Here is a 26,258-nt window from a genome sequence, read left to right as displayed (position 1 = left end):
AAGGGCTCCCCTTGCGGCTGCGTGCAGTGCAACCCTGAAGGTGAAACCGGAAATGCAGTGCCCAGAGAAGCTCCGTTTGACAGTGGCCGTGGTTGAAGGCTTGCTCATTGTAGGGCGACTGGAACAAGCGAGATGCTCTGTATGGCAGGTGTGCTTGTGGAGAGCCAGCAGCGGCAGGCGGTTGGGTGATCCAGAAGGAGTATCAGAAGCCAGGCGGGGGTTTCTGCACAGATGTCAATGTAAATCACAGCCTGAAATTGCAAAAAGTAGTACCAAACCTACTTTTTGAAATCAGTGCAGCGCCGCAGATGCTGTGTCACACAGATTAGGATGGTGCCATTGACAGCAATTGCCGCCGTTTTGACATGTCAAATCTCATGTCAAAAACGCTCCAGTGTGAACCAGGGCTAAAGGACATGGAATTGATAGCGGGAAACATAGGTGGGGGGTACAAGCAGGGGGAACCAATATAGGGAAAAGGAGGAGAGAAGAAAAGAAAAGTTGGGGGGGGTAAAGGCCCCTCAAGGGAGGGAAAGAAAGAAGTGTCCCCAAGGGAGACTGGAACTTCCAGTAAGTGTTGGTGAGCATATATTATGTGTATTATCAGAATACTTTTTTTAAAAATACAATTGCAACAAAAAAAAAACAATATACTATACATGCTCAGAAGCGTTTATTCCTTGTTTGGCTAACCTATCTGTTCAACAGATAAAAAAACTATTCCCATCTGTTAAAATCAGTTGCAGCTGATGTTTTTTGTTGGGGGGGGCAGCAAACAACCACCCCCCCAGTTGGTTGGTAGGTCGGGTGTGGGTGGGTTGCGGGCTCCTACAGGCGACAGGCAGCGAGTGAGTTGTGGGCTCCTACAGGGGCAGGCAGCAGCTCCTTTGTTCTCTCCTCCTCCTTTGCATTACAGCGGCTTCTGCCGTGTGGCTCCTCCATCCTCCTCCTTGGCATCCAATAGTATCGCCTGTCTTTTCGGGTGACGGGTCTCAAGGAGGATCAGTGTGGCGATAGCAACTATTCATTCACTATTGTCACACAACTGGGTGACCCTTTTGTGAAGCCTATTAGAGCTTCTGATTCTAATCACGTGCTTCAAAAAAACACACCCCGCCATTGAAATCCATGCTTCCGGCGCCCTGCATGTAGATCAGGGGGCTGAAAGTATGGATGGGGGGGAGGTACCTGTGCGCCCCTAATGAACGGGCCACCGCTGGTTACAATGTTGTTTAACCACTTGCTTACTGGGCACTTAAACCCCCCTCAGTCCCAGACCAATTTTCAGCTTTCAGCGCTGATGCACTTTGAGTGACAATTGCGCGGTCATACAACACTGTACCCAAATGAAATTTTTATCATTTTTTTCCCACAAATAGAGCTTTCTTTTGGTGGTATTTAGTTACAGCTCGGAGTTTTATTTTTTGCTAAACAAACAAAAAAAGATGCAAAAAAAAAAAAAAAAAAAATCATGTTTTAATAGTTTGTTATAAAATTTTGCAAACGGGTCATTTTTCTCCTTCATTGAAGTGCGCTGATTAGGCGGCACTGATAGGCTGCATTGGTGGGCACTGATGGGCTGCATTGGTGGGCACTGATGGGCTGCATTGGTGGGCACTGATAGGCTGCACTGGTGGGCACTGATAGGCATAGTTAAGGCGGCACTAATAGGCACAGATAAGGCGGCACCGATGGGCACAGATAAGGCGGCACTGATGGGCAAAGATGGGCACAGATAAGATGGCACGGATGGGTGGCACGGATAAGTGGCACGGATGGGTGGCACGGATGGGCACTGATAGGTACCACAGATAGATGGGACTGATGGGCACTGATAGGTGGCACTGATAGGTGGCTCTGATAGGTGGCACTGCTGGGCACTGATGGGCGGCACTGCTGGGCACTGATGGGCGGCACTGCTGGGCACTGATGGGCGGCACTGGGGTGCAGCACCTGAGGCAGATTTTGGGTGGCACTGTGGGTGGCACTGCTGGGTGGCACTGTGGGTGGCACTGTGGGCACTGCTGGGTGGCACTGTGGGCACTGCTGGGTGGCACTGTGGGCACTATGGGCACTGCTGGGTGGCACTGACAGGGGGGCACTTACTTTATTCAGGATGGCACTGCGGGTGGCAGGTGGGCACTGGCAGGGGGCAGGTGTCCTTTTATATTGCTGGCCGTGATCGGGACTGATGTCCCGAACACGGCCGCCGGCGATCGGCTTTTTTTTTTTCTCCTCGCGCTGTCAGCGCGAGGAGGAATACTAGCCGATTACCGGCTCCGTTTTATCACATGATCAGCTGTCATTGGCTGACAGCTGATCACGTGATAAGGGGTCGGGATCGACCCCTTACACGGATCGGTGATCAGGCGAGTCTCACGGACTCGCCGATCACAGAGCGCGCCGCGCGCGCCCCTCAGGGGGCGCGCAGGCCGCTCGTAACCGGGACTACGTCAATAGACGTAGTCCCGAAAATGTGGGTCCGCGCTATTGCCGTCATTTTGCAATAGCGCGGATCCCAAGTGGTTAAAGTCTAAAAAGTCAAATGCTTATTGCAAAAAGGAAAAGGGAATATAATATATAAATTCCTACCATGTCAGATCAAAGAACTTCTCAATCTTTTTGAAACCGTCAAAGATGCAAAATCTCAGAATCTCTTTTAATAGATCATATCACACCAGTATGTAAAATTCTCCTTGTAACTAGTATATGCTAACCACTAAGGGCCGGTTCACACTGCGGGCGATGCGAGGCGACACGACTCGCCTCGCCGCAGTGTGACATGTCGCCCCCGTTCTGTACAATGGAACCGTTCTGAGAGGAGCGACTCGAGTCGCTCCAACTCAGAAAAAAGGTTCCTGTACTACTTCTGGGCGACCTCGGGGCGACTTGCATTGACTTCTATACAGAACGTACGCTGAGGTCGCGGCAGGTCGCGGCGAGGCAAGTCGGTGTCGCCTCGCCTCGCCTGCAGTGTGAACCGGCCCTAATAGCATCTGTTGGAAGTGTCCCTTAAATGTAGAAAATATAGCCACATTTAGTAATTCTGTTACCCAATACACACTTACTGGAAAAAATATATTCTTTATACTTAGATACAACATTAAGAACATTCAGATTTTGGTAGATTCCTGTAATCCTTTATTTTCTTATAAAGATGCTTGGCTAGATTAAAATGATTGCTAATAAAAAAATGTTTTTTTTAAATCAGTCCACTTGCTATTTGAGGCACTCATGTGGGCTCACTCCTGAGCTGCGCTCTGTGTGTCCACTGACACACAGAGCCTGGATCTGCCCCGCCCCTTCTCAATGGCTGTAATTGACAGCACCAGAGCCAATGGCTCTTGCTGCTGTGTTTGAGCCTATGAGGAGGGAGAGAGTGGAGCGAGCTACTGCTCTTGTGCACATCACTGAATCGAGATGGGAGTTAGGTAAGTATAAAGGGGGGAGGGCATGGTTGTGCTGCATGCAGAAGGTTTTGTACCTTAATGCAGAGAAAGCATTAGGGTAAAAAAATGACAGTTTAAACGTTTTTTTTAGCTTAACACATTTTTGACAATAAAATAAAAAATTCCCTGTAAACTATCTGTTAAAATTCTTACCCAAGCACTTGTAGTTTACAGTTTTCAATGCTGTGGGCTCCTGCTTGCAGTGCTGCTTCCCTGAACTCCTGGTCTTCATAGGAAAAAGTTAACAGTAGACAGTGCAGTCTCCAGCCAGTCTGTTAGCTTGGAGAAGAAATGGATGCTGCAAGAGAAATAAGTCACCCCCAAAACAGGAAACCTAGGGCTGTGGTCATGGCATCAGCCTAACTGGAATATAGGCAAGGATTAAAAGATAAAGACACTGCATACTCAGTAAGTGATTAAATCATTTTCTGAATGTAAAGTATCTTTTTTGTTTTCTTTTAAACAACAAACATGTTATACTTACCTGCTCTGTTCAATGGTTTGTCAGCCCCCATCCTCCTATTCTGGGGCCATCCGTCAGTGCTCTCGGATCCACTTGCCTTCTAAGTACCCATCTATTGACACAGTGTGGCTTGGCCCTGCCCTCTATTCCCTCGTTACTGGGTTACTGGGTTTGACTGACAGCAGCAGGAGCCAATGCCTCCTATTGCTCTCACTGACTTCAATGAGGAGGGAGAGAGGTTGAGCAGTGCTGCAGCTCTTGGGCACAGCATTGGATTGAGATTGGGCTCAAGTTAATATTTACGGAGGAGGGGAAGGGGGGAGCTGCACCTAAAAGGTATTTTCCCTAAATGTAGAATGTATTAAGGAGAAAAAATATTTTCGTTTTTACAACCATTTTAAGTTCTCAATCTTACAAGTGCTATTAGTATAGAAGATTGACAGTATACAGGAATTTATTTGTCATCTTTGGGCCAGCTCTAAACACGTCAAGCTTCTCCAGCTCATGCTGGACGTTGGAGGGGTCCACCAACACAGCCACGACCTTATTCAAATAGGGGATGGGGTGGGAGTGAAAACTCTAACCATTATCAGTATTCCACTCCATCAAACCATCATCAGTATTTAACCCCAGCTGGCCCTCCTCCACCTTGGCGACTTAGGGGAAAAAAAACTTTTTTTCATGGTAGAAAACCATTTCTAAAAGATAGAAATAGGGATATGAGACCTCCCCCAGATGTAAGGGATGTAGGGTCCAATTTTACAGTTGAGACCTCTAATAGATACGCTCCCCTTAGGGGTGAGGGTGTCAGGCATCCTGGACCTTCTAGTAACTATGATAGGCCACAACCACCATATGTCCATCCCTCAGAAGGTAATTATTACCAACAGGGTTTTCAAGAAGGAACACGGGGGGGGGGGACACAAAATAAATGTGGACACAAGAGAGGGCGGAGAGGGGGTAAACGTCTTCACGCCAAAAAGGAGAAGGACATAGATAGCAGTGGTATCATTAATCTTAGCAATAAAGAGTTATCTAAAGATGAATTATTGACTCTCAGTAAGGGCCTGAAGTTTGTACCTCCATATAATCTTAACAGGTTTCAGACCTTTATTGACATTCAAAAGTTTACGCGTAAATTAAATATAAAAAGGTACATCATGAGTAACCCTACTCGCCAACTAGCTAGAGAACCAACAACGATTATTCATTCAGGCCTGTCAAATGCCTCTCTGTTTAATCCTCCCAATAATACGGCACCTAATATAAATGTTTTCCGTGATTTGGTAGTAAAAGATTTGAATGATTTGAAGCTGAAACCAGTTCAAGCTACACAGGATTTTAAGGCAGGATTGGACTCATTATGTAACAGGAAGGATATAGTACACACATGAAAATTAAATGTGAAATAGTTCATTATAAATAGAATGCCTGTTTGATGATTAAGGTATATATAATCAGGCACTATTTATACATACTTTTTGGAATATTTGCTGTACTTTCTATGAAATTTGGTACCATATACGGATTTATTTGCTATGTTTCTCATTACTGTAAAAAAGTATTATGGCTTGTCATTTCTGTTATTTTTTAATTTCCATGTTTATGTACTTTTTTATATACGTATTTATTTGGGATGTTTCTCATTACTATAAAAAAGTATTATGGCTTGTTATCTCTGTTATTTTTTAATTTCCATGTTTATGTACTTTTCATATGGCTATTTTGTAAATGGTCTATGGGTAATGTTTGTCAGCTGATGCAGGTGGTCAATTTCAGGCTTACCTATTTACCTATTTATATATAGATTCTTTAGTTTAATCCTGATTTAGTTGGTGGTATTTATATTTAATTTTATATAAATTTATCCTTTTCCATTTTTAAATTTTTAAATTTTAGTTTTATAAAAGTTTTTTAATATTGGAAACATTGTTATTCAAATTGTCCCGAACGACCTGTGTTGTTGCACGTCCGTTTTGGTAATGGGATTTATTTGTGTTTCCGATTCTGTTCGAATATGTAACTCATTCGATGGTTAATTTACCGAGCCCGTGATAGGGTTTTGTTTCTACCTATGGTAGGGCTCCTTACCTTACCCGTAGGCTATAAAAGGGTTTAGCACAACGGTGTGGGCGTACCCCTGATGACGTCAGACTTTGACGAAACGATCGTCGGGTAGCCACGCTCACCCTTTGTGCTTTCAGCGTTTGTTCATTTTAATATTTTTTTGCTAGCAATTTGTTGATTTTTTAACGATTCGTTAATTTTTGTACGACTCGGTGGAGTCGTTTTTAGTGCCTAAACCACTCGGTTGAATTAGAATAAATTTGTTCAAACTTTATCACACGATTTGGCGCACTTTTGTTTTTCGTTTTTTGGTGATCTGCTTCGAGGCTTGCGAGAGGATCGGAGCTGATCTGGTGATTACGAAACATTCGAGACAGTTGGTCGTTTTCCGGCTTCCTGCACCGAAACCCCTACATGCTCGCATCCGCGGAGATCGGTTCACGAGAGGTTTCGATCCAATTCGAGGATTACGATATATCCGAAGAGGTGGTCCGGTTCCGGCTTTCTGCATCGTAACGATTGTGTGTCCGTATCCGCGCATACCGACCGGTGATCTGGTAAGCCTCCATTCACTACTTGATTTACAGAGTTGAAGGGTCCACGTGGTCAAGCACTATTTTTGTTTGAAAAAACAAGATCGACTACATTTTTGTTGTACAGTCACATTGGATACTTTACACTATGTTGCACCATCATACATTTTTTTGACTTTATGATGTTTGGTTTTTTAAATTCATTGGACATTTGAGTTACAGAGTAATGTTTCTTATTTGAGGATTCATTTTTTTTGAAAGTTTTTGATGATTGATCCTTAATTGTATTTTGCACTAAACGATTTCACATCATTTAGATTTATAATACACAGTTCCCCACTATTACGTTTTTCACTAAAATTTATGAAGTTTCTTGAAAAAGTCACATTTATACTCAGAGGTTAAGCGCTGCACTTTTGTTGTTTTGTCTAAACATTATTAAACTATAAAAAAAGAACACAATTATAGCCTATATGTTATCGTAGGTCAGAACCTCTATCCGGGGATTTACCCTCATTTTTTGTTCTGAGGACAACCAGACAGGAAGTAAGGGGAAACCAGCAAGGGGGAAACAGACAACAATACAAAGTTGACAGAATTTCTAGCATTCTCTTGCTTAATGAAAAAAATGACTTGCTTGCGCAGCTGATAGCCCCTGTACACACGGTCGGAGATTTCCACAACCAAATCCGACAGATTTTGCCCGTCGGATTTTGTCCGTCGGATCTTGTCCGAAACTGTTGCATACACACGGTCGGACAAATTTTGCGAAAAATCTGATCTTTTAGAACGTGATGACGTAATTTCGTTACAATGGGACTACGTTCAGGCTAGTAGCCAATAGCTTTGATGTAGGAATTTGATCTGAGCATGCGTGGCACTTGGTCCGATCAAAATTCTCTACACATGATCGGAGTATGTCCGATCGGCCCAGTTGGTCGGGAAATATTTCCAACATGTTGGAAAATTGGGTCCGACGGATATTCCGACTGAATCAGTCCGATGCATACCACACACTGTCGGATTATCCGACGACACGGTCCGATAGGACACATTCCGACGGATTCTCCGACCGTGTGTACAAGGGCTTAGAAAGGTTTCCCCTTGCTATTTTTCCATGGGACAACCTTTTTACCACACAGGTAGTGAAAGAATTTCTTTCATATATCCTCTGATTGCAGTTCTTTCCCTTTCCCACTCTATCCAAAACTAAAAAAAATGCCTTGTGTATAGATAGCCTTTATATAATGCTATGAAATCATTATTCATGATCTGTTTGAAAACTGTTGAGGCATCATGCTTGTGCTGAGACTTGAATGTTGATGAAGTCATACAAATATCGTATGTGAATGCATGGAGGGCCTCATTCACCTGCTATTAAATGAAGATAACATTACACAGCCCCCCGCACCTCTAGCCCCCTTTACATTACACAGCCCCCGCACCTCTAGCCCCCTTTACATTACACAGCTCCCCCGCAACTCAAGCCACCTATACATTACACAGCCCGCCGCACCTCTGACCCCCTTTACAATACACAGCCTCCACACCTCTAGCCCCCTTTACATTACACAGTCCCTGCACCTCTGGACCTCTTTACATTACACAACCACCACACCTCTGGTCCATTTTCTATAAGACCCCAAATCTCAAGCCACCTATACATTACACAGCCCCCCGCACCTCTGGCCCCCTTTACATTACACAGCTTCCGCACCTCTAGCCCCCTTTACATTACACAGTCCCTTCACCTCTGGACCTCTTTACGTTACACGACCCCCACACCGCTGGTACATTTTCTTTAAGACCCCAAATCTCAAGCCACCTATATATTACACAGCCCGCCACACCTCTGGCCCCCTTTACATTACACAGCCTCCGCACCTCTAGCCCCCTTTACATTACACAGCCCCCCGCACCTCTGGCCCCCTTTACATTATACAGTCCCTGCACCTCTGGACCTCTTTACATTACACAACCCCCACACCTCTGGTCTATTTTCTATAAGACCCCAAATCCCACCTTTGCACTTAAAAGCATTCAAATTGGCAAGTTTGGCTGTTTTGAATACTGTAATTTTTTAAAATTTGGTGCCTTTAAGTCTTCTGTAAAGTGGAAGTGATGTCATGACAAGACCCCCATCTAAGCAGAGTGCGGCTTTGTTTGGGTCTCCGGCCAGCTGGCGGAGATGCTGGCTGGTCACTCGGGCCTCCCGTGGGACTGGAGGGCCTGGGTGAGCCGCGGAAGGTGGTGGGTGGGGGAGATCCCCTTCCGCTGCTTGGGATAACAGCGGAGCGGCTTTTTAGATGCATTGGTTGTTATCCCAATAAAACCAACCACCGGCTCTAAAAAAAAAAAAAAAACCTTCAAGCTTAGGCCGCATATTTGCGTACCGTCAGTGTGAAGGTTTTAAAATGTCTGGGGGCCGGGTGCACGTGAACTCATCACGTGCACTAATGGGCCAGACATTTAGCGATAGGCCAGGTGTGGCTCGTGGGCTGTAGGTTTTTGACCCCTGGTGTAAGACATCACAAAGAGCATTTTTAGAAACAAACTTCTTTGTAAAGAACTCAGGCAACTCATGTTGAGAGGCCACCCCCTTTCTCAGGGCTTTTGTTGGCAACAGAGACCCAGATAGCAAGGATAACTGGCCAGAAATATGTGGCAGTGTTGAATTGTAAGTCTTGTTAACTTGCTGCACATTTCACTGGCAAGTTGTACACTTGCAGAACACTTGAAGCACAAGTTCTAGTTGACAATTTTCCAATTTGTAGCAAATTTGCATGGCAAGAGAAAAGTTGCAGTGGTGATTCTACAGCAAGAGCTCTGCAAGTCTACAGCATGAAAATTTAGCCACAGTAACCCCTGTGGTGGCATGACTATTGCACAACACAACTGAACCAGAACTTGCAGCAGAATGTTTGTAAAGAAAGTTGATCTGGAGTCCTGCAATTGTGCAACAAACTTGTGACTGGCAAGTCTAGCAATAGCTTAGCAAGTCATTTTCAAACTTGCAGCAAAACAGCTTGCTATTTGGAGATTTGGCAGTAAAAGTTTTATTATACTGCCTCATTTGACATAAATAGAGCACTCACGGAGGTCTGGAGTGTTCCAACTGGCTACAGTCCTGAAAATAGGGGTTCTCATCCCCAAAACACATGGCATCAGTTCCTCATTAAAAGATTGCTTCTATGAACGCCTTCATTGTGATGTAAGCCATTCCTAAGGAATCTTCTTGTCCAGTGGGGTGCTTGCCATTCTGCTTTTCCAATATTTATTTGGTACATGTATTTGCCAAGGTCAGGTCTTCTGGGTTGCTACTCCCACTCACTTTATTACAATCATCTTATGTATTAAAGCTAAAATTCAGAAACATGAAAGCCTTAAAAATGTACAAGTCAAAACAAGACAATCACTGTAAGCTTGGTCAAACAGGATACAGTAGACTAGAGTAATCTGATTCCAGAACTTGAAGACTTCATGTGCTTTTCAATGCCTCTCTTGTATAATGCAAATCCTATCATTTGTTGGATCTGATTCTTATTTCAGTATTGAATAATGGTACAAGGACGCTTTGTGGACCAGATGTTGAACTCATTTTTTAAGCACATAATATCATCTAGAAACAGTGCCTACAGAAGGGATTGTATTGCCTGCTTAATGCCAAACATCTAGTTTTACATTTATCTGCTGTTGTGCACATGTACTTCTATTTAAAAATGTATTTTGGTATGAAATTTTAAGGGAAATCAGTGGCTACAACTAAAAAACAGAACACATATTACTGGGCATAACTGCTGTCACACTTGGCAGATTGGAGCCTTTTCTTTGTTAAGGCCGGGTTCACACTGGTATGACAAACACTCCGATATTGGGAGCTCATGTCGCATGATGTGTGAAAATCAATGATTCCCTATGGGAGCCATCTTAACTGGTCTGACACAAGTTGGTCCGACTTTGAAAATGCTCCCTGTATTACTTTGGTCTGACATTGATCCTACTTCAGCCCATTGACTATCACAAAGTCGGATCCTTGTCCTAACCATCCGACTTTGGCATCCGAAATTGTGTTATTTCCTGCTCCCTGCTGTAGCCCCTCCCATTGTGTGTTAGTACAACTTGTCCTTTGACCAATCAAAACTATCTGAAAAGTTGGATGAAAGTAGTATCCTGTTCATGAAAATCAGATGGATGTAGGACCAATGTAGAACTGATGTCGCAGAGCAAAGTTGGATGAAAGTCGTACTATTGTCGTGTAGTATAGTGTGAACCCAGCCTAAAGGGCAGTGGGGGAGATTCACTTAACCGGTGCATGCAGAATCTGGTGCAGCTGAGTATGGTAACCAATCAGCTTCTAACTTCAGCTTGCTCAATTAAGCTTTGACAATAAAACCTTGAAGCTGATTGGTTACTATGCACAGCTGCACCAGATCCTGTGTTCTACAGTTTTGGTAACCCCCCCCCCCCCCCCCATTGTGTTTAAGACCCATTTAGAGTTTTGCATAATGGTGTCAGCAGCACACAGTGGTCCTTTGATATATTTTTTTCTCTGCATTACAGTAGAGTTAGAAAATCTCCTTGTGTGATGAGTGCCTACAACTGCCAAAGATGCTTGTCAACACCCCACAAAACATGAGCAAAAACAAATGATGCTTAAATCTAGAACATTGCTTCCTATTTTGCTTACTGCACCTTAAGGCTCCATTCACACAGCGTAGCAATTTACTGGTGTTTTCGGGCATTTTATTAATGCATTTTTGAAGCTTTTTTCACAAAAATTTTAAAGTGTTTTAGAAGTGTATTACAAGCGTTTTACAGCTTTTGTATATACTGTATATATATATATATATATATATATATATATATACATACATACACAAGAGAAGGAGAGGAAAATATGGGTGGAGAGCTGCTATTTGAGCAGAAAACGCTTGTAAAACGCTCAAGTCAGGTGTTTCTATTGAAGACTACAGGGTCAAAAATGCTTGTGATCTGCCAAAAAGAAGCTCATGTACTTTTTTGAGCAACAGGCATTTTGCTTCAGGCAACAGAACGATGTGAACAAGGGCCATTGAAATTAATGGGATTTGGCTTGTTGCGCGTTTTAGAACTAGAAGCTTCAAGCAGAAAATCTCTCAGGTGTGAACAGGGTCTAAAACAAAGTTGCCCACGCAGGACAAAGCAACAGGTTCACTTAACTTTTCTCCTAAGCAGGATATCTTCACTCACCACTAATCAACGCCTTCATTTCTTACCATGTTGTTCCATTTGACCACCAGGAATGAACAGAAAAAAAAATTGATATTTTCAAATATCGGGTAGCATGTGACTCATTTACCTTGCTCCCATATAACAGCTCTGGTTCTTAGTGATTGGGTGACGTATTTGGAGCAGGAGAGAACATTTTACGTGAACATTTTGCTTGTTTCTTTATATTTAAACTGGTATGCAAAATGTTATTATTGCAGGCTATTTAGCCATCCCGAAATGTAACTTTCTGCACATCACTGATCTACCCAGCACAGCGAATTATGTTTTGAGGCTATTATCAGTATCTCTGTGATGCCAATGTACACACATTAAACTGATGAAACAAGGATACACTCACAGTGAATGGAAGAAAACACCTCAAAAAGGAAAACGCACAATCACTATCGCCTATTACCACTGGCAAATTATATTTATATATACTTATTTTATTATAAATGTTTGCTTAATGAACTTGGATGAGAATTCATGGTGAAGCAGGTCATGTAGCATCAGCTTTTCAGTTTTTTAAACTGCTGTGGAAATTTTGCGTTCTTTGTATGGTAAGCTAATCGTAATGGTACACATGCTGCAAACAATCATCAATATTACATTATACAGCCCTATGAGGATGCAAAGTGGTTTTTCCAAGAATATTTCACTTTGCCCTTCATGTTTAATAGGTGATGATGTCATTTAGTATGTGATATGAATTCTTTCTTTATATTAACATCAGACAGTCATTGAAAAGTCAAGGTGGTAAAGATAATTACAGTCAGTACTATTCTTATCCAGTATGCTTCTGGTAACTGCATGTATTATACATGTAATGGGATTTACTAGAGGGTGAAAGTTTTATTCCAGCCTCATAAACCTATTTTACAAATGTTCAATCAAGGATTGGAGAGCTTTTATTTTTTTTTAAATACACTTTTAAGTAAAAGAAGAAATGTGTGATTGCATGTACCAGGTTAAGAATAGAATGGAATAGAAAGGTTGGAAGCTCTATCATGTTTTTATTTCTGTCTGATGCCATTGGTGAGGTTTATCTTTCGTTTTTGCCCCAGAAACATGAAAGGAAGTGAAAAAAAAATCAAACTTTGTCAGCTGTACAGATGTTTCTACACGATCGGACTTTCCGACAACAAAACCGTGGATTTTTGTTTCGAAGGGTGTTGGCTCTAACTTTTCTTGCATACACCCGGTCACACAAATGTTGGCCAACAATTACGAACGTGGGAAGGTGGTGACATACAAGACAAGTACGATGAGCCGATAAAAAGGAAGTTCAATAGTCATGTGATATCTCCATTACGAACACTAGTTTTACAAGGCCGAGCGATTTCAGCTCGTACTTGATTCCAAGCATGCGTGAACTTTTGTGCAATGGACTTGTGTACACACGATCAGAAAGTCTGACAACAAAGTTTTGTTGGTGGAAAATTTGAGAACCTGCTAGCCAACATTTGCTAGCGGAAAGTCCGACAACAAATGTTCGATGGTGCATACACACGGTCGGACTTTCAGCCAACAAGCTTACATACAACATTTCCCCCTCGGAAAGTCCAACTGTGCGGCGCCCCATTTCAGGTCTGAATTAGGTCCAAATTTGTGCCTGAATTTGGACCTGAAACAGAGCCAAAGCCGCAAAGGACTCTTCTGCTGTGTGCTCCGCGGCCGCCCTAGAGATTTGTGAACTGGCTCCATTGACAGCCGGTCTCACTTTCCTGTCATGCCCGGCATCCAATTCACAATAGTGTGAACCCAGCCTCAGGCTCTTGTTTTCATGACAAATGTGATATTTTGGGTTTCTCCCCATTTTCTGTCTCAGTGACAATAGTAAATAAGAGAATTTCCCCAACAAGACACAGACAATAAAAACAATAGACATATGATAGAGGTTTAAACCTTTGCCTTTTTACCCAAAGCTAAAAAAAATGGTTAGAATTCCATTTTAAAGATTTATCAAAGAAGAAACCTGTGTTTACTTCAAATGGAGCTAGGTATGTACACACGCCTTGCAGCGCCTGCTATCAGTGTTGTCTATGAATGCCAATAAGTCATTCTCAATAAGAGGTTTACTTTAATTTTCCTTCAGACTGACTAGGTGTCTGTAGTACACATTTGGGCTAAAATGTTGAATCTTCGGTATACCATGGCTGCTCAATAGCACCTCGTCAAGGAAGCAGGTACATATACTTGCCTTTACTTTGCCTCTATTGTGCTCCTTTTGGCTTCTGGAAGTGACGGAGAGTTTGCACTCTGTAAATTTAAGTCTGTAAATTAGAGATTTCACAGGACTGATGATTCTCTCCCCACCTCCAGGCAACAAACAGCCCTAGGAGCCTAGGGGGCCAATCTCCAAGCATCAGTGTGGTGGCATGGGAGGGACTTGAGTGAGTTGTATGCTACCCTACACCCAGGAGTACCTGGAATTGTTTTTCACTCTAGGAATCTGAATTGAGAGTAGGGCCCCTTTCACACGCACAGACCGCCTATCCGTTTTTCTGTCAATGGACGACAATGCAAAACGGATGACCATCTGTTACCATCCGTTAACCTCCGCTTCTGATTGTATCCAGGTTTTTTTTAACACACAAGGCTACGTTCAGATCCATCTAAACGGATATTAAATGATGTTAACGGACAATGTCTGTCAACGTCCGATTGGTTTTGTTTATCTGTGAACTCAATCTATGACCCGGGCAGTAGCTGGACAATAGTAACTACATCCCCAGTACATCCCCAGTACATGCCCAAGGAGAAACATGGCAAGAGATGTCTCCCATGAGGAGCTTATAAACCTGGTGCACGAAAGGACAAAGAAAGGACACAGTAAGGACAAATCACTCACTCAAAACTGCAATGCAGCATGGGAGGAGCAATGCTTTCTGGGTAATTTCCTTAAAGGCACAGAAATTGCTGTAAATGGATCAAAACAGATACAAAAATGAATGAAAAAACTAATGTAAACGTGTACATTACCGAATGAAAACAGATATTAACAGAACAGAAGACGGATGAAAACGGAGATTAACGGAACAGAAGACGGATGAAAACGGAGATTAACGGAACAGAAGACAGATGAAGACGGATGAAACAATGGATAAGAACTGATACGTTTTTAATGTGGCTTAACTGAGGGTGCCCATGTGAATGAGGCCTTATGCCCTGTACACACGAGCGGATTTTCCTTCATAAAAAACTTGGATGGTTTTTCCGACGGAATTCCACTCAAGCTTGGCTTGCATACACACGGTCACACAAGTTCTCTGAACTTTTGACAGTGAAGAACGCAGTGACATACAACAGTATGACAAGCCGAGAAAATGAAGTTCAATGCTTCCGAGCATGCGTCAAATTGTTTCCGAGTATGCGTAGGAATTTTGCATGTCGGAATTCTGCCAGCAAAAGTCCGATGGAGAATACATACGGTCGAAATTTCTGACCAAAAGCTCACATCCGACTTTTGCTGGCAGAATTTCTGATTGTGTGTATAGGGCTTTAGAGGAACTGTAGTATTTGCCTCTGATAAAGCCAGCATTAAAGTGAAGCTCTTGCTATGTCCTGAAGAGGCAAAGCAAATGTCAGGCTTAAAAAGACAACTTCACATTTAGTGGGGTTCTTTATTACAGCCATCCCAACACTCCATGCATTGATGTGCATGCAGTCTACCATAATACTTACCTTACCATGATCCAGAGATCTTCCCTAAAAGCGGTAGTAAACTGGCATTAAAAAAAATTTTTTAAACCTGCAAAGCAAAGGAATATGCATTTACCCACAGTAGCCAGCAAGTAGTCATCTTTAATTGTGCTTTTTTTCTCAGCATGATTTGGTTGCTATAGGTTATTAGGGGCAAGGTTCAGGTTGGATTCTACTAAGTGTTCAAGCAGGAGCATAACTACAAATCAAAGGACCCCTGCCGTCACTTTTTTATGTGTATCACAGCAAAATTTTCTTGCCTGAAAAGAAATGTTATCTTAACCACTTGACCTCCAAAAGATTTACCCACTTCATCGCCAGGCTATTTTTTGCGCTATGGCACTACCTTACTTTAACTAACAATTGCACTGCTGTACCCAAATAAAATGTATGTATTTTTTTCCCACAAATAGAGCTTTCTTTTGGCGGTATTTGATCACCACTGCATTTTTTATTTTTTGCGCTATCAACATAAAACGACAGACAATAAAGAAAAAAAAAAAGAAATGCATCGCATAGTAGCCCATTATGTGTCACTTACCTGACACAGGAGCCAGCGATGTCACCGTTGTCCCCTGTAGCACGAAGCGTCCATCTTCTTCTGGGTATCACTGCTCTGGCCACTCACAGCGCCGGAGCAGTAATGACGTCACTCCCGCGCATGTGTACGTTAGTAGTGGCATGCTCAGTGTGCCTGCACGCCCCTGTCTACAGCACATGCACCGTTGACAGCTGTGCCTGTCTTTTTTGAAATATCGTATATTTCGATATTTCGTGGACCTACAGGTAAGCCTTAATCTAGGCTTACCTGTAGGTCAAAGTGGTCTGTAACGGTTTACAACCACTTTAACCCCCTGACTTCCGCGCTATAGCTGAATGACGACCACAACGCAGACCTGAATTTACAGGAGGTCGTCATATGATGGCCTCCCCTTTGTATGCTCCCTGTGTATGACATGCAGGGCGCGTGCGAAGCACGCTCTGATCACTGAGTCACTGAGACTCGAGTGATCACCGATCCGAGTAAGGGGCCGGTCCCGGGCCCTTACCATTTAATCAGCTGTCAGTCAATGACAGCTAATGACAACTGATCACATGATGTAAACAAAAGCATGGTAATTGTTATTTTTTCTCCTTACACTGACAGCGTGAGGAGAAAAAAAAACTGATCACTGGCTCATCTGCAAAGGACATCGGTCCCAAAGAGGAAGAGGCAATTTTGCATCATCTTTGCACACCAGTAACCCCTGCCATTGCCACCTGCCAGTGCCCACCAGTGCCACCTATCAATGCCCATGTGTGCCACCTATCAATGCCCACGAGCGCCACCTATTGATGCCCACCAGTGGTTCCAATCAGTGCCACCTAGCAGTGCTGCCTATCAGTGTAACCGATCATTGCCCATTATTGCCATCCATCGTTGCCCATCACTGCCACCTATCGGTGCCCATCAGTGCTGCCTCATCAGCGTACATCAATGAAGGAGAAAAATTACCTGTTTTAAAATTTTATAACAAAAAAAAAATTGTTTTTAAAATTCTGTCTTTTTACATTTTTTTAACAAAAAATAAAAACCACAGAGGTGATCACATACCACCAAAAGAGAGCTCTATTTGTGGGGAATTTTTTTTTATTGGGGTACAGTGTTGTATGACCACGCAATTGTCATTCAAGGTGTGACAGCGCTGAAAACTGAAAATTGGTCTTGACAAGAGGGGGGTTTAAATGCCCAGTAAGCAAGTAGTTAAACACATCCAATACATTTTAAAAAAAAAATTGAATTTCTTTATAAATTTAGGCCAATATGTATTCTGCTACATACTGTTTTTGGTACAAAAAAAATCCCAATAAGCATATAGCATCTACAAACTGTGGTATATATTTATGGAAATTGTATTTATTTATTTTTATACTAGTAAGGGCGGCAATCAGCAACTTATAGTGGGACTGTGATATTGCGGTGGACAATTGGACACTGACACTTTTGACACTTTGTTGGAACCAGTGACACCAATACAGTGATCAGTGCTAAAAAATATGCACTGTCACTGTACTAATAACACTGGCTGGGAAGGGGTTAAACATCTAGGGCGGTCAAAGGGTTAACTGTGTGCCTAGCCAGTGTTTTTGCGTGTACAGTGTGCTGCTTTCACTAGGGGAATTCATCCCTTCCGCCATGTCAGAACATGGATCTGCCTTGTTTACATAGGCAGATCCCTGTTCTGTGTGGTTTACTGATGATCTGCAGGTGCTGGAGGACATCAAGTGCCTGGCATCTGCAGATCGGATTCTGCTGCGAAGAATTACAGCAGAAGGAGCCCACCAGCAGCACGCGTGCGTCCCTGCAGGCGGATATATACATAATCCCACAAAAGAGCTCCCACCCCTGTAGCAGTAAGACTGCTATAGGTAGGTCAGCAAGTGGTTAAATATATATTATTTTTTTAAAGACCAGTATATACAACATATACAAAATGCTATAAATACTCATACAAAGTACACCACTTCTAAGAGAAACATGTAAGATACCATTGCCAAACTCCTTTTGAAAATGATAGTCCTGGATTGAGCACATGCAGTAGGTGAAAGCAGAACTCATGATCTGCATAATTGTTCCATCTCGGTAAAGATTGGAGGATTGAATCTAATGAAGGATTGAATCTAATGAATGAGTACAAATGCCAGGCAGCTAGCACATTCAGGGGCAGGGGCCATCAATGGGTCCTCTCCACAAACAGAAGAAAAAGAAACACCATTGAACAACACCCTAATTTTCAAAGTCATGTGGCACAGGCTCTGAGCTACAGTACAGCAAAAAAGCAGGTGAAATATTAAACTCCAAACATACAATTTTAGTTTGTTACTGGTCTTTTGTGGATTAAAGGTCTCATATACACTATTGCTGGTAAACAAACGTTTAGGAGCAGTTGGGCATTTTTTTTCAACTGCTTCTGAACTCTCCTCTGTTATCTTATCAGTACATGTACACAGGGTCGTTTACAGTCGTTTCTAGGCAGTTGAGTTTAGAGACTTTTTTTCTAACGCAAAAAAATGGGTTCAGAAGCTACGTTTAGAGGTATTTCAAGTGCCAAATGCTTCCAAATGAGGCTAAACACTGTGACTTGCGTTTAGCCGCATTTCGTTGACAGGCATTTTGAATTTTTGGCTATTTTGAAAAACAATTTTTTTTTTAAAAAACACTTCTAAAAGCAAACATGGAAAAACTTCGCTAAACGCACCATGTAAACGCTGCAAAATGGTCATTTTAAACATGGGTTACTATCTGTCAAGTTAAATCGTTCAGGCGAGGTTGTAAAATTGTCCCCTGCACATGAAGCCTAATATTTCAATTTTTTCTCCCAATGCAGGCCTGTATTAATGTGAGTCATGCTACTTACTGGCTCCTGGCTGCAATCAGTGATCATTGAGAAAAGTCTTATACCGTGTTCACACAACCAGACTTTGACGGACTGAATACAGTCTGACTTTTCGACGGACTTTCAACGGACTTTCAATGGACTTCTGTTGGATCGAACTTGTCTACACACAATCACACCAAAGTCCGACGGATTCGACCGTGATGACATACGACCGGACTAGAATAAGAAAGTTCGTAGCCTGTAGCCAATAGCTGCCCTAGCGTCGGTTTTCATCCGTCGGACTAGCATACAGATGAATGGTATTTTCGACCGGACTCCAGTCCGTCGGAAAGATTTGAAACATGTTCTAAATCTAAAGTCTGTCTGATTTTTTGACAGCAAAGGTCCAATGAAGCCCACACACGGTCGAATTGTCCGACAGATTCGTTCCGTCAGACCTTTGCTGTCGAAAAGTCCGGCCTTGTGTGCACGGCATAACATTGCTTACTTTCTATGTGGTGCTCTCCATAGGATCATCCTAACCTCTGTCTGAGGAACTTCCTATTATCTGATAGAGGCTAATGTGGTCTGATGCAGAATGCTGCGTAGGAAGTAATTTGTAAAAATGCCCTCTGCCAGCAAACTGATTGCAGATGGCAGTCAGGATGCAGTGAGTAGCGGGTCCTGCACTGGTAAAGGTCTGCAATGGGTGGCCCAATGTATAAAGTGCAGAAGTGAGCTTGATTTTGCACTCTACAGCTTTAGTAAATAAACCCCAATGCGTTGTAGTGGTGATAGCAAAAGCATAGGAAATGCTGCTAATTAAGTGTATAGGGACAGATTAGTGCTAGGCTTGTAGACAATGGCTGGTTTCTAGGTAGATGTAAACCCTTAGGCTAACCATACACGGTTCAAATCCCAGAGATTCAAACCCTTAATAGGCAGGCTAAACGTACCAAGTTGATCGATCAATCAACTTGGGCACAACCAGCCTGCTGGATTCTCTTGCGATTATAGATAGCGGCTGCTATAGCCTCTAGCAATAATCATTGTCTTCTTCCAGCAGGGGCAGCTTCACCCGCCCACCCTGGTAGCAGACAATTGTTTGGTAGGAGGGAAAAGAAATTGCACTAAAGTGCTAACAGGCTGAATGTGTTACCTCCTCTTCCTCACTGCCAAAACCTCAACTACCTCCTTCTCCTTACCATCAGCACCCCAACACTCCTCCTCCACCTCCTGCTGCCTTACTGCGTTCCACATGCTACTGGAGGGTGGGGATGGCCTTCTGTTCAAAATAATGGTGGCTGGGAGATGGCCTTTTTGGCAAAATAACAGCATCTGGCTACCTGCCACTGTGGTATATAGCATAGGTCATAAACTCACGAAATGGGGGTGATCTGGGGACTTCACTTTTGATATGAAAAGAAAAAAAAAACTTCCCAGAGCCTCTCCTTCTACTATTATCACATTGAAGGGGGAAAAGGAGCAGATGCATATGGAGGGGTGATAGAGGAAGGGGAGGAGGAAAATGTTACATTAGAACAGGGATCTCCAAACTGCGGCCTGAGGGCCAGATGTGGCCCTTTGCTAGCCTTTATCCAGCCCTTGGGGCACTATTCCTCCCACTGATATGGGGCACTATTCCTCCCACTGACACCAACAATGGGGAATTATTTCTTCTACTGATACCAATGACGGGATACTTTTCCTCCTACTAATAGGGGCACTCCTCTTCCTCCTATTGCCCACCAACCCTGAGGCCATATTTATTCTCACTGGTGCCGGGTCTTTGATATTTTATGCCCCCGCTGGCTACAATCCGGCCCTCCTAGAGTCTGAAGGACATTAAACTGGCCCTTTGTTTGAAAAGTTTGGAGATCCTTGCATTAGAAAAAAATCCCAACCTCTCTGTGGCAGCAGATATATCTCTTCTCTGATGCCCCCACTGTTTGCAGCTGTCTGCCCTTCCCTCTACATTGTGGAAAGGAGGGAAGCCTATGGCTGTAGGTTTCCCCATGCAGTTACAGCTCTAGTGCCCTGATTTATAATAAGAATAAATACATGTTTAAAAAATACAACTAACTGCTGAGTACCCAGGAAGAAAAAAATTATGCTGGCAAAGCAGAGGATTTGCCAACATGTCTCACTTCAGCTGTCAGCAGCCCGACCACCACACCAATGCCAAAAATATAGAAAAACAGCTTAAAGTGGGATTCCGCAGGGAGTTCCGTCTTTTTTTTTTTTTTTTTTTTAAAAGCCAGCAGCTACAAATACTGCAGCTGTTGACTTTTAAAATAGTGACACTTACCCGGCCAGCGCGCACGCGATGTCGGCACCCGAAGCCGATCTCTCGATCGTCTCTCGGGTGCTGCCGCCACCATCTTGGGTATGGGAATCAGGAAGTGGAGCCTTTCGGCTTCATTTCCCGCGGTTCCCTACTGCGCATGCGCGAGTCTCGCTGCGCAATAAGGATGGTCCCCGCTGTCTCTGGGATCCGTGTGTTTCCCAGCAGGCAGCGGGGGACTTTCGGAAAGGGGCGTAGATTCTGCGGAAAGGGGCGTACCTTCTGCAAAATCTACGCCAGAAGTGGGTGCAGATACCTGTACTGTACAGGTACCTGCACCCCCCTCCCCCCTGAAAGGTGCCAATTGTGACGCCGGAGGGGGGGAGGTTGCCAATGAGCGGAAGGTCCACTTTAAGTAAAAGCAAAAACAACAAAAGCATTTATGGCTGCATAAATTGTACAAATATTGTTCAATTCAATTCAGGCCTATTATGCTTAATGATGCATAATAAATCAGGTCCATGCTAAATGTAATGCAACAAAAGTTAAAAAAGACTAGTACACATCTAAAATATGTGAAGCCAGAGTTTGGTGTTAGTGACAGTGGGCACCTCCCAACCATGTTTTTTTAACCACTATAGCAGTTTTACTGCTACAGGGCGGCACCTCTGCACTGGATCATGTATCTCTGTGTGCCACCGCAGGTTTCTCCCACTGTGATCACACACAGCGGGAGCTGTTTGGTGGGTACAGCGGACTCGATATCCACCGGCACCCGCAGATGATCCAGCTGAGAGGCAGAACAGTAGTCTATGTATGTAAACAAGGCAGATCGCTGTTCTGTCAGTAGGGAAGGCATGGATCCTGTGTTCCTGCAAAGCAGGGACATGGATTCATGCCTTTCCCTAGTAAAATCACCTCCCACTCTATAGAAAAACAGGCTAGGAACACAGTTAACCCTTTGATCGCCCCTGATGTTAACCCCTTCCCAGCCTGTGTCATTAGTACAGTGACAGTGCATATATTTTAGCACTGATCACTGTATTAGTGTCACTGGTCCCCAAAAAGTGTCAGTTAGCGTCTGAATGTCTGCCGCAATATCGTAGTCCTGCTAGAAGTTGTTGATCGCCGCTATTACTAGTAAAAAATAAATAAATAAAAATATCCCATAGTATGTAGACGCTATAACTTTTGTGCAAACCAATCAATATACGGTTATTGGGATTTCTTTACCAAAAATATGTAGCAGAATACATACTGACCTAAATTTATTTATTTTTACTTTTTTTTATTGGATATGTTATATAGCAGAATATTGTTTTTTTTTTTTATATATAGCACAAACAATAAAAAGTGCAGAGGTAATCAAATACCACCAAAAGAAAGCTCTATTTGTGGGGGGAAAAAAGACATACCGTACATTTTCTTTGGGTACAGATAGTGTCGCATGACCACGCAATTGTCAGTTAAAGTAACGCAGTGCCATATCACAAAAAATGGCCTGGTCATGAAGCTGAGTAAATCTTCCAGAGGTCAAGTGGTTAAAGGAGTGGTGTTGATCCCATGTCACCCTTAAAGTAATGTTAAAAGGAGGACCCTCTCCCTGCTGTACAGTATTTTTACCTTTGCTTTGTTAAATGTCTCCTATGGCAGTACCTAGCACACTATGCCCTTTTTTTGCCCTTTATTGCCTTGTAAATAGCCAGAATGTAGTATCAAGGTTCACACCCCATAGCCTTCCACAAAAGCCTTTTGTGGACTTCACACAGGATTAGATGATCCTCCTGCGAATTGAACCTGAGCAGATTCGTTGATAACCTAATGGTTACTGTACTGGTCACCATATCTCTTTTCACTGCATTTATAACAAGACCTTTTATTTTATAGGTTTCCTATGTATGTTTATTATTTTGCATTCTATATTTAGTGTATTACTATTCCAAAATTCTTCGTTGTATTTATATGAGGAGAATGGGCACCACTGATCTTTACCTCTGACTAATTTTTGTAATTACATTTTTCATTCATTGGCAAATCAGCCTCACACAAAAGGAACTAGAAGCTGGCTGGACAACCACATTACCTACAAAATCTGCAACACCAGAATACATCTGTGAGGTCTGTAAGATGGACAATAGCAGTAACAGGTGCTCTATGACATCATATTCAAGAACCATTGGCTCCATTCACCTAAAGAGACCTGTTTCTAAAAGTCAGTTTATTACTACTTTTTACATTTTAGGGCTTGCTTTTAGCTGATGTGGAAAGCAGTGCTTTCAAAGAGACTTGCCAAAGTTTGCAGTAATTGTACACAAGAACATACTGTAATTATGCACTGATTTCCCCATTAGAAAAATAAACAAAGGGGCTTTTTACAACCTTTAGTGACTGTTAAGTATGATAAATTTAGCCGTCAATCGCAGTACTTACAGGACTGAAGACCAGTCCTGGGGATACAATGCGATTGACAAGTCTCTCTAACCCAGAATTTGTGTGTATTCCAGGAGCTTGGCAAAAATAACACAAACACATAGAGCCAAGCAAAAATAACACAAACACATAGAGCCAAGCAAAAATAACACAAGTACATTGATCTGCCATCAACATACACTGAAGTTAACAGTGGCATAAAATTCCTTTAAAGCTGGCCATACACCTATAGATTATCTGCAGATTTTCTATGGTTAGATGGAAAATGTGGGAGATTCCTCCATCCACACAGTTTAGCGATCATGGAGAAATCTGTTGCACTTTTTCCATCTAACCATAGAAAATCTGCAGATAATCTATAGGTGTATGGCCAGCTTAAGTTATGAAATAAAACCTACAAATTGTCCCAGCAAGGCTTCCCTTATACACAGGTGTCCTTTCTGAGTGTTCTTATAGGATTAGCCAGAATCACCAGACCCCACAGGATGCTGGAAACCCATTAACAATAAACATCCCAATTCTTATTACCACTTCACATTGTCCTTTATTCAATTACATGTCCATGGCTTTACTCCAGCAGATCAGGTTATGCAGGTTCATCATCACCTGTCATGACTGTCATATTCAAAAGAATTTTACCCAGTTTAGTTTACTCTAGTACTATGGAAAATTGATAATAACAATCATATGGATATTAATATTATTAATAATAATAATAATAATAATAATAATAATAACAATAATTAAATAAATAATAAATGAATAATAATTAAAACAGAATTACCAGCATGTGAAAGGAGCAGGATGATCCCCACTTGGAGCATGATGGAGAGTACCTGGTAAGTTTTCTATAGTTTGCAGGTTACATCAAGCAGATCATCATTTATCCCCAATGAATTGGTAGGTGATTTTAGTCCCAGGGGGTCTTCCTAGGAGGTCAGGAAAGCCCAGTATTCCAGGCTAGATAGCTGTAGAAATCCAAAGTAGTGGTAATACTATACACCGTGCTTTAAACCAGCAGATCTGTAATGATAATGATGTAGATTATCCAAGGTAGGTGCGTGGGAGCTGTCAGTCCCATAGTTTGCTGTCAGTGTCAGGCAGTGATCTGTAGCGATGTATGAGAATGGGAGCAGTGCTGTGCTCAGTCCAGTGATCGCACACTGTAGTTGTCAGTCCCAGTGTTTGGTGAGGACTGGGAGTAATGTTCTCTCCTCCACTCCCTGTGTGCTCCTCCCAGCCCTGACTTGGCTGCCTTCACTCCTGACAGCTTTGTTACACCATGCTCTCCACAACTCCCACACACACAATACGTTTTGTCCCCATGTTGATTCTTTTTTTTTTTTTTTTTTGGAAAGGTGGACTGTGGGGGTAGTAAATAAATGTGAATAGTAGACCATTGTTCTGAGTATGTGTGATTAGTATTAGTAACTTGGCTTGATCTCTGTTAGTAAATAAAGGATGATTCAGATTCACAATTTTCTGTATTTATTTGGTAAAGGACTGTGCTGCTAAACATCGCAAGGAGCTGATATCTGTCTCTTTCTATATTTGCCCCAGTCTTCCATTGTGGAATTATTTTCTTTCATTTATTTATCTCCCTTCTTACCATTATCTCTGTTTTGTGTGTTTTTCCCCCTCTCTCCTTTTCTGTACTTATTCACTCTTTCTTCTGTCATTCAACCCCTCTCTTCCTTTTTTCCTCTCTCTAGTTTATGGTGCCAATCTTATGCTGGCAGAGTGGCAGTTTCTCTTCTCTCTCATTTTAACCTTCTGTATCCTTCTTTCTCTCCTCCTCTCTCATTCAGTTGTTTCTCTCTCTTTTTTCCACCGTTTTCCTGCTCATTCTCCTTTTCCCTTTCTCCTTTCTTCTTATATCCTCTCCCTTATCTTTTTTATTTTCTCTTCCCCTATTCCACACTTTCTATCCTCTCTCATTCCCTTTTTTTATACCTCTCTCTCTCTATTTGTTTCCCTGTCTATCTCCTCATTCTGTCTTATACCCAGCTCTTCCTTCACCTTTTTCTCCTCTGTTTCTTGTGCCCTCTTCCACCCACTCAACTTTTATTCAGTTTTTTTCTTTACCTGTCTATCTCATTATTTCTCTCCCCTCATCTCTTCCTCTTTTCCGCCATTTCGCTCCTTCTTTTTGTTTCTCTGTCTTTGTCTATCTCATTCTTTCTCTTTCCTCATTCTGTCTTTTTATCATCTCTCCTCTCCCTTTCTCATCTTCCTTTCCACTCTTTCAAATCTTCTCTCATTCAGAGTCCCCTTATCTATTTCATTAGTTCTCTCTCCTCCTGTTTTTTTTATCCTCTCCCTTCTCATCTTCCTTTCTACTCTTTCTATCCTTCTCTCCCTCTCTCTTTCATTGTGCTTTTATGTATCCCATTCTCTCTCCTGATTCTGTATTTTTATCACCTTTCCTCTCCCTTCTCATCTTCCTTTCCACTCTTGCTAATCTTCTCTCTTTCAGTTTCCCCTTATCTATCTCATGTTTTCTCTCTCCTCCTGTTTTTTTTTTTTTATCCTCTCCCTTCTCATCTTCCTTTCTACTCTTTCTATCCTTCTCTCCCACTCTCTTTCATTATTCTCTTATCTATCTCATGCATTCTCTCTCCTTATTCACTATTTTTATCATCTCTCCTCTCCGTTCTCATCTTCCTTTCCACACTTTCTATCCTTCTCTCTCTTCTATTGTTCCCTTATCTATCTCATTCT

The 26,258-nt window shown here is 42.5% G+C and overlaps 1 protein-coding gene across 2 annotated transcripts in view; it reads right to left on the bottom strand.

Annotated features, from left to right (window-relative positions):
* The window catches only part of GFRA3 (GDNF family receptor alpha 3), a 92,122-nt gene extending 67,346 nt beyond the window's left edge, over positions 1–24,776 (bottom strand). The window contains exon 1 of one of the 2 annotated variants that reach the window (XM_077472347.1): positions 24,322–24,776. In XM_077472347.1, the coding sequence (XP_077328473.1) occupies positions 24,322–24,361 (40 nt within the window). In that variant the 5' untranslated portion in view covers positions 24,362–24,776. The remainder of the gene's footprint in view (positions 1–24,321) is intronic. The other variant, XM_077472346.1, reaches the window with a different exon arrangement.
* Between the last annotated feature and the right edge of the window lie 1,482 nt (positions 24,777–26,258).

This window comes from Lithobates pipiens, unplaced genomic scaffold, assembly GCF_037356315.1.
Source record: "Lithobates pipiens isolate NorthernLeopardFrog02 unplaced genomic scaffold, aLitPip1_a1.2 Scaffold_8, whole genome shotgun sequence".
Classification (NCBI taxonomy): domain Eukaryota; kingdom Metazoa; phylum Chordata; class Amphibia; order Anura; family Ranidae; genus Lithobates; species Lithobates pipiens.
Note: the sequence above shows the minus strand (reverse complement) of the source record. Positions and strands in the feature narration are given on the sequence as shown.